Raw genomic sequence first — 9,639 nt, forward strand, 5'->3', positions numbered from 1 at the left:
TGCAAAAATTTGGGCCATTTCAATAGGAGTGTGATAAATCAAATCCAAGTTTTCATCCTTCAAATAAAACAATAATTTACTAATTCTGAAGCTTGATTCCAGCAAATCCTATAGTTATACTGAGATGGAACTTTCAAAACAACTGAAAACCCATCATCAGTACTGGATTCTTGTTATATTGTCACACTTATACCATGTCAACAGATAATGAGGTGAAATCAGTGACAGCTAGACTCTAAATTGGTTTACCTTTGGTGTGAAAATATAGTACAGATTCACAGGAAAAGCCATTAGAATGGTAATATGATCATGTCAGCTAAGCTACCTGGGAAGGAAAACATTTTTTTTTTCTCTAATTGGGGTCAAAACCAGACTGCTGGGTGTTGCCATTCCTCTGTTGTAAATGATAGAAAACCATAGAATTTGTTACAAACCTATAAATAACATGATCCTGGCCATGACATGTTCATTAAATTACATTGATTGAGGTCTTTACCATGCATAGGAATTTAATTTCAAATGGTCCATGGCATTGTTTTGCACTCTATAATATTGCAGCAGATATTTTCCGGCTTTTGAACAATTGTTCAGACTCATTGCAGGGCCTGCTGCAGTAATCTGGGATTATGTGGAAAAAGGATTGTGCTGATTGTGTAGATCTACAGTTTCACTCTGAGAATTAAATGGTGGTTGTACTGTATCTATATATTCAATGTCATTACTTATAGTTGAATAGAAAATACTCTGTAAAATGTATGATTTTTTTCCACTTTATGTTGGTGACCACCTGTTGCTGACTGATGTGAACACAGACAAATGACATCTAAATATGTGAATTGAGACTTCAGTTGGATTGTCACACATAAAAAATGTCCAATTCAGTTGAGAGAGTCTACAATTGTATGACATACAATCATAATACATATTGGTCAAGCAGGCTACAAAGGCACCTCATTGCAAATAACACTATAAAGAATATCTCATAATATTTCATATTTGAACCATTTTAAACACATAGAAAAAACATAAGAAGTCATGAACAAATCACCTGAAATCATCTATGTGTGGATGCTAGATGGTACTCTTGTGCTCTGCACTTAAAGACATAATGGATCACAGACCCTAAAATGAATCATAATTAGGTAATAAATAGGTATTAGAAACATTACCAACAAAACCCCATTAAAATGGAAATATAAGACTCATATACAGTCTAAACTCTTTGTAATGTGGCCATATGCTGATTTTGGAATATAAGAAGCACACACACGTTGTATACTGTAAGAGTAGCATTGAGGATTAGACTGAAAGAAAAATGTCAGATTTCACTGAAATCTGCATTGAGATTTGTATACACATCTTGCTGTAAATATATGTACAGTTCAACCAGATAGGCAGGTCAAAGAGTGGGGGTCATCTGAAGCTGGGGTTCCAGACCCATGTCAGACCTGAAGGGCTGGGTTTCCTGAGCAGCCTGAGGGACAGGATGAAGAGGCCCAGAATCATCACGCCCAGCACGACCACACCCGATATCAAAGCACTTGTTACAGCATTCAGCTGCTGGGAGGAATTGTTCACTGAAGGGGCACAGAAAGGGGTAAGATGATGAAAGTGTGGGGGATGGTGGTGTTGGGAGTGAAATGGGAATGGGGTTGGGGTCAAAGGACAGAGGCAATGGAGAACAGATTTCTGTAAACGGGATCCATGGTTGTCATGGATCTTATTTAAAGAACTTGACTCTGGAGTCCATTATTTCATTGTGAAAACAGCTGATGTCTAAAGGACACAGCAGCGGAGTGGTAGGGTGGGGTGTGGGTTGGTCTACTAATGAAAAAACTAGTCAAACATTAGCCACTTGTTAAGTAAAGAAATGTCTTACCAAGTTGTGAGTTGTTGGTTGGAGTTTCATCTGCAAAAGAGGCACAAGACGGACGTTTTAAAACTACTTAAAGACATGGAAAAGAGTAATAATAGTGACGCTGAGAGGCTCTCACCACTTCTAGTGATTATTGGGCCTGCAGTTATGACTGCATCCCCAGAGGATGAACCCGACACTACATGATCATCCACAGTATCTCGCCTCCTGCGCTTTCCACAGATCTGCCACAAAGTGATTTTACTCATTCAGTCAGGACACTTTTTTACTTAAAAGTAGTTTTGCTTAGAATATATTATTAACCATAACATTCTTCAGCATTAAGGCTGAACACTGTGTACAACAGAATATTATAGAATAGTACAAATGCTTTTGTATAAAAAAAAAGGATAGATCACCCAAAAATTAAAAATTGGGCATCATTTACCCACCCTCATGTTGTTTCCAACCCATATGATATTCTTTCTTAAGTGGAACACAAATGGAGATGTTAGGCAGTACGCTAGACTCCACATTCATTTCATTGCATCTTTTTTCCATACAATGAAAGTAATGGTGACTGAGGTTATCGTTCCCTAATATTCTTCCTAATATCGACTTTGTGTTCCACAGAGGAAAGAAACTCATACAGGTTTGGAATGACATGGGATGAGTAAATGTCAACAGAATTTAACCCTTTAATATTATTAACTGTGTATTTGAGCTCATGCCTGAATCAGTGATGCTGTTTACCGGCATTAACATTGCGCAGTCATCTACTCGACACAGCTTGGTGACACAGTGCAAGAACACAGTGGACATCTTCTGGTTCTTATGTTTTACAAAACGGAAGACTTCAAATGCAAAGCGGCCTATCTGACTCTTTCCGTTCTCAAAAACTGTAGTCTGTGGATCCTTGTAACACCTGTTTAAGCCCCCCACAGAGAAAAAAACAAAAAAAAATCAGTATATGATTACCCAGATCTGCTGAAATTTAGTAGAGTGATTCTTTTCAGTCATACCCAAATGTGCACACACATGCAACTGTACGCAAATGCGCGCACACACACACACACACACACACACACACACACACACACACACACACACACACACACATACACACACACACACACACACACTCATGTTGGTGCAGCTATCATTATGAGGTCTCTCCATAGACATAATGATTTTTATACTGTACAAACTATAGATTCTATCCCCTAACCCTAACCCTAACCTTACCCCTAAACCTAACCTTCACAAAAAAAATTCTGCATTTTTACATTTTCAATAAAACATCATTTAGTATGTTTTTTAAGTGATTTAAATTATGGGGACACTAGAAATGTCCTCATTAACCACATTTATAGAATAATACCCTTGTAATTACCAGTTTGTAAACTACAAAAAGTCCTCATAAACCACTTAAACCTGCCCACACACACACACACACACACACACAAATAATTTCCTCTAAAAGGCCTTTGTGCATTGTATAGTAGTCATTTGAGCAGGTAATGGGGACCCACCTACTTAATGCCTACATAATTTCAGAAAATACAAAATTACCCAAAGAAAAGGTCATAGCGTATCTCATCATTAGGGTTCCCAAAGGGGGTGGCGTAACAGTGATCCATTAGAACATTCCACCTGTGGGAAAAACAGTCATTTTTGCTATCAATGGGAATCTAATCTCAAATCTCTGTTGCAACAAAATAGAATTAGTAATAGCGGCCCAGGAGCATTTACTCAAGAAGTCAAGGGAGTATTTCTCACAATGGATACCACTGACCTCTCCACATATTCTTATACACAGGCTAACTAATACATTTTGATGTGATATAGTTTCACAGCAAAATGAATTAGTAGTGTTTCACGAATTATGAATGATAAATTTAACCTGGGTGCACAAAGAATGTTTGGGTCGAATTCATCCCCAAAATTAGAGGATTTTTTTTAATTATTTTGCATAAAGATTTTACATAAAGAATTAAGCCTATCTACTCCCCCAACCCAAAATCCTCATGAAAAACAATGCTTTATTTAATGAAACATAAATACAATTCAGTAAGAGAAGTACTGCCATGATGTACACTTACCATTACATTACAGTAATGACAATACATCAATGACAATAACAATGTTTTTTCGTGTTACACGAAAAACATGTGCGTCTCTCGGCCGCGCTGCATGTGTTCATCTTATGGTTTATCTTTGTTTTATGTTGAGTTTGATATTGAAATGTATGTTGACTGTTCAGCCAGTTCCCACCTACTCCTTGACCATCCTTTAACTGTTACAGTGGTGCTGAAACCCGGGAGGGAATCCTCGGTGCTGCCGTTCGCCAGAGGAGCAGCCGCAGCCGTCTGCCTGGGGACGGAGGGGTCGCTGCTGGCCACCTAGAGCCAGAAGAACCGCTGCTGTCTGCCGAGAAGGGGAGGAGCGGTTCCGTCCACCAGGGGTCAAAGGGCTCGCTGCCATCTGCCGGGGGAGGAGCGAGCTGTCGTTCACCAGAGGGCGGAGGAGCGGTTGAGGACTGGGCTACAGCGTGTCCGGGGACCGGCGAGCAAGTTTTACTCTCTCCTCTCTCTCTCTCTCTCTCTCTCTCTCTCTCTGTGTCACCCGCTTACCCTTTCCCTCTCCCCCAGGTTCCCAGGAGGTGGGGTGGACCACCGGCTGACAGAACTGTCGGAAGGGCAGCGTCTCCCCTCTAGAGATGGGGGGGTAAGTCAGTCCGGTGGCGCCCTGGCCTAAATCAGACAGGGGAGGGGTGTAACGAAGAGGAGGGCGTGGCCGGGCCGTGAGTGTGCACGGCCGGCACTGAATCAGATGATCAGCAGGAGAGCGAGATAAAGGGGAACCGGAGATGCCAGTTTGAGAGAGAGAGAGACGCATGTGGCCGCACTGCATGTGTGTGTGTGTGTTCGTCTTATGTTTTATGTTGTTTTATGTTGAGTTTTACATTAAACTTTATGTTGACTGTTCAGCCGGTTCCCGCCTTCTCCTTGCCCATTCTATCTGTTACTGAGGGGTTTAAAATGTGCTTAAAGGAATAGTTCACCCAAAAATGAAAATTCTCTCATTATTCACTTACCCTGATGCCATCCCAGATGTGTACGACTGTCTTTCTTCAGTAGAACACAAATAAAGGTTTTTAGAAGAAAATAGAGGTCTGCCAGGACCATATAATTCTAGTAAACAGGTGCTAGCACTTTGACGATCCAAAAGTCACATTTAGGCAGCATAAAAGTAATCCATGCGACTCCAGTCAATCAATGAATGTCTTCTGAAGCAAATCGATATGTTTGTGTGAAAAATAAATTGATAATTAAAACATTATTCATTTTTAAAAAGCACTTCCTGCCAGCAGTTGATGCATCATGTAGCTGTTGAGTTTACGTGAGAATTCGGAAGCGGTGCTTATTTACAACAGAAGAATGAACATCACGCGAGATTTCAGCCATTTCAAATAGCATCAGAGCCCTGGACGGAAGCGGCGATTTGAAATTAAAAACTTTTTCATTATCGACTTTCATTAATTGACTGGATAAATTTTATGCTGCCTAAATGTGACTTTTGGACCGTCAAAGTGCCGGCACCTGTGAACTTGGACCTGACAGAGCTCTATCTTCTAAAAATCTTCATTTGTGTTCTGCTGAAGAATTTTCATTTTTGGGTGAAGTAATCTTTTAATTGTCATGGAAAGAATGTCACAATGGTAACAATTTCTTATTTTTGGAAATGCAAACATATATTTCTCTGCACTCCAGGATGATTTACCTCCTGTCCAGATTTGTAGCCTTAACTGCAGCAAACACGCGAGTCTTCAAAGACAGGCCAGCCACTGGTATAGAGATTAGCTGACTAAAGGTTGAGTCCTGTTAGAATATGAGAAGAAAGTTAGCGTCGCAACTGTGATCTCGCAAAAATATTTGAAATGTATGATAAATAATGTGATGAACCTTTACTGTACAGTTGGACATGCATAAATATTTTCTTATCCCTTCTTTGCGACATACATATTTTATATTAATATAATATAAATTTTAATATGTATACTAACTTTGTGTAGTTGTCAGTGTAAATAAACTTTGGAGGACACTCACATTGTAAAGAACTAAACTGAGAGTGCTTAGGAAAGTGCCATTGTTGTCCTTTACTGATATTGCAGCAGATGAGCTGGTAAAGGAGAATGGGAGTAGATCAAGACATTGTTACTATCTATTCACAGCAGAAAGTATCGTCAAAGCATGCTCTTGTTAAACAGTGCACTCAGTCAGAACCTGTGGTGCATTTTCATAGGTTGATAAGGGAAACAAGATAAAGAAAATCTTTGAGTTAAATTTTGGGGAAAATACTTATTTAAATTCGGTCGTCATTTACTCACCCTCATGTTATTCTAAACCTATATGACTTCCATGGAAAACGAGGAGACATTTCAAGGCATGTTGATGCTGCTCATTTTTTCTATACAATGAAAGCAAATGGTGACTGAGGCTATCAGTCCCTAACATTCTGCCTAGCTTGTTACATGAAATAAAGTCATACAACAACAACATGAGGGTTAAGGCATGCAGTGCAAGGCTAAGCTGGGTTTCAGAACTAGTAATGTAAATAAAGGTGTTCCATCACACAGAAAAACAGACGTACGATGCAAGCTGGCTGTTGTTGAGCAGATACTCCAGAGGATAACTGCAGCTGAATTTATACACCAGACCTGGCAGGTAGCTGATGACAGTAGGAGGGTCATGGGTGTCAATGTAGCCCGATATACTCCCCATCTGCACCATGGAGATATTCCCATAAGCATTATTGCCCTGAGCTGTAGAAACCTACACACACCGAAAAATATTTAAAGCTCAAAATGTTACCTTAATGTAACTCTCATATGCATAAGGGAAATCAATCAATCTCCGTATTTATCTTATCTGTAATAACTTTAAAATTACATGTGCAGTTCTAGCACATCCAGTGAGTAAATAAGTTACATTATCTAATACAGTATTAACACACAAAAAATATCTAGGACAAAAGGTAATGCTGGCACAAGTTCAGAAACAACAGGAATATTTATTCATAAGGAATGATACTAATAATTATGAACATTGTTCATCATAGTTCATTCTATGGACATGCACTACACAGACTTTCCCTGCTGAATGCATTTAGACGCACTCCTCCCACAAATATAGACTGGTGAGAATAGGGTAGCGGACACCAAGAATGGTGGCACCCAGGAAGTTAGGGGTCCTTGTGTTTCAGCCTGTGTAAGCCTGTGCATTAATGCTCTCCAGCTAAGGACAATGGTCTAACAATGTATTTTTTTACTGAATTATAGCTTTTGTACTGTTGGTGGTGGTGTACAAAACTGAACTGTACCAGTACCGTGGTGCAATAATGATATCAGATGGTGCACGGGAAGTCTGCTTGTTGTTTCTGAGAGTTCCAGTACCCTAGGATCGGTCACATAATGCGGACTCTCTGATATGCGCCATCTCCTATCAGACATTTTTGCACTGGCTCCACTGTGTTTACCTTCCCTTGTGGTGTGACTGAAAGCGTGTTGCATTAGCTGTGTGTGAGATACCATGGTACTCAAACACATCTTAGGGCATCTGCACCAAAAACTACAGTTAAAAAATTCACATACAGTATGTGGTATGTAAGCTCCAAAGCAATTAAATAAAGAGGTGGAAAGCTCACACTCTAGATCCATGGAAAGATTTCTGGAAAATAATTTATTTCGAGGCCAGTGGAAGATAAAAAGTGCAATGTGCAAAAAGTGTCAGGTGACAAAAAATGTTTGTGTTATCCCTTCATCTGTGCTATAGAGTTAAACATGCACACCTATGTCTATTTTAAACCCATTTGTTTACCATCAGTAGTCTAATACATTGTGAACATACCTCCATGGTACTAACATGTTTGTTAATGAATGATTATATTTAATGTGAAGAACTTCAAAGAATACCCTAGTATTACCATGGTACCATGTCCAAGAATGATGAGAATACTATGATGTTTGTTTGTAAGTGTAATGTATTTCTCACCACCAGCGTGTTCCCACAGGCCTCCAGAGTGCTCAGACTGATGCTGAAGAGCACAGCTGTGGGGAAGGTGTTGTTGTTGATGAAGCCTCGACATTGGGCATCTCCATGACGACCATTCAGTGCCAGGTCAGCATCAGTGTATCCAGAGTACAGCACAGGGCATAGGTTAATCTTTAGTGTGATTGTCTGTACACCACAGTAAACACTAATATCTCTCTCACCTCATGGGGAAAACAGAGAGAAAGACAAAGTTAATAACATGACTTGAACACCTTAAAATATTGTATGTGTTGCTGTTGGGGACAGCATTATTCACTAAATGTGTGCCCATATAAAACAAGAAAGAATATATTGTGGGTTTCCAAGAGTCTGAGACCACTAGTGAAAATACTTTCATTTTCTAATTTAATTCTCTAATTTAATAATCATTTTTTTAAAATCAGTAACATTATATTATCAGCATAACGATTTGAGTGAAAAATTGAAATGAAAACAATTAACATAAATTTCAGAATGCGACGGTATTTGGTTTGTTCCCTTTTTGCAGCTTGCACTTGAGCTGTCATTGACTCCACAGGTTTGTGCAAACTTGATGATCCATGTTATCCAGCATGATCTGTGAATATTCCAAAGAGCATATTGTGTGCTTCAATGGAAGCAAGGAAATCTGACCTTTTGTATAAAGGAGTTTCACAGTCAATAATGTCACAAATTTGCTTATGTGATTATTAGTGCTGGAATAATGCAGAATCTTAAATACAGTGGTGCTGATACATTTAACATCAAAACATATTTGATGAATGACTGGTCACAGAAAGTTTTAGAATTTAAAAAATTTAAAACCAAGAATTGTTTGAAACTTTTTCAAAATTCTAAAACTTTCTGTTAATTTCCAGGTTTAAATTAGATTTTGAAGCCCAGGTGTTCAATGTGGTCTCAGATTTTGGACCCCACTATTTCTTTAATATGGACAAATTTAAATGTCAGTGTTTACATACTGAGACATATAGATTTTGGGGGTTGATTTCTTACCAGGAAACCTGCTGTGGTAGGTTGGATCACAGTTGAATCCACTGAATTGTGTAAAAGCTAAATAAATCCCACTGAAAAGCAAAAGAATTACACATATCCACTCCATTTCAACACCTGGAAATGAACGAGAAAAATGTCATTCTTATCATATCAAAAATACACTCAAAACTAATGTAACAACTGGCAGAACAGTAACGGTTTTTGCCTTAAAGGGATAAATGGACACCTGAAACTGAAAATTCTGTCATCATTCACTCACCCTTATGACTTTCTTTCTTCCATGCAACACAAAAAGAGTTTGTTAGACAGAATGTTAGCTTTAGCCACCGTTCATTCATTGCATATTTTTCCGCAATGAAAATGACTGGTGACTGAGGCAAACATTCCAAGATCTCATTTTTAAGTTCAACAGAAGTCATTCAGGAAGAAGTCATTTAGGTTTGGTACAACATGAGGGTGAGTAAATGATTACAGAATTTTCAGTTTTGGGTGAACTATACCTTTAACATAGACATTGTAATAATAGTTACAGTGATGAATTAAAAGCGCTGAGGGCCCTCTCTTACCTCAGTCCCCTGATGCAAGTAAGCTGCGCTCCATGTGTTTGGACCTGCTGCCGGTAAGTGAATGGGCAGCCTGGCATTTCCACAGGGCCTCCTGCACCACGGGCCCCTACTGCAGCCAAAACAATGAACCATT

At 39.1% G+C, this 9,639-nt stretch overlaps 1 protein-coding gene across 1 annotated transcript; it reads right to left on the reverse strand.

Annotated features, from left to right (window-relative positions):
• Positions 1-1,413: 1,413 nt before the first annotated feature.
• Positions 1,414-9,046, reverse strand: LOC127430011 (zona pellucida-like domain-containing protein 1). The gene is made up of 10 exons (XM_051679410.1): positions 8,941-9,046; positions 7,909-8,129; positions 6,509-6,690; positions 5,965-6,037; positions 5,639-5,736; positions 3,428-3,508; positions 2,609-2,780; positions 1,995-2,100; positions 1,880-1,909; positions 1,414-1,577 (listed from the first exon to the last, which is right to left on the reverse strand). Exons 1-10 carry the CDS (start codon positions 9,044-9,046, stop codon positions 1,414-1,416), a joined length of 1,233 nt encoding a protein of 410 aa, XP_051535370.1.
• Between the last annotated feature and the right edge of the window lie 593 nt (positions 9,047-9,639).

This window comes from Myxocyprinus asiaticus, chromosome 39 (assembly GCF_019703515.2).
Source record: "Myxocyprinus asiaticus isolate MX2 ecotype Aquarium Trade chromosome 39, UBuf_Myxa_2, whole genome shotgun sequence".
Taxonomy (NCBI): Eukaryota; Metazoa; Chordata; class Actinopteri; order Cypriniformes; family Catostomidae; genus Myxocyprinus; species Myxocyprinus asiaticus.

What these genes read in the sequence shown, in the direction of transcription:
- LOC127430011 (XM_051679410.1), bottom strand. Translation starts at nt 9,046, where the DNA reads ATGGAGTGGATATGTGTAATTCTTTTGCTTTTCAGTGGGATTTATTTA. An exon ending in CTACCACAGCAGGTTTCCTG is followed by an intron (nt 8,130 to 8,940) that starts GTAAGAAATCAA and finishes TTTCCCCATGAG; the next exon opens with GTGAGAGAGATATTAGTGTT. An exon ending in TCAGTTTAGTTCTTTACAAT is followed by an intron (nt 5,737 to 5,964) that starts GTGAGTGTCCTC and finishes ATATTCTAACAG; the next exon opens with GACTCAACCTTTAGTCAGCT.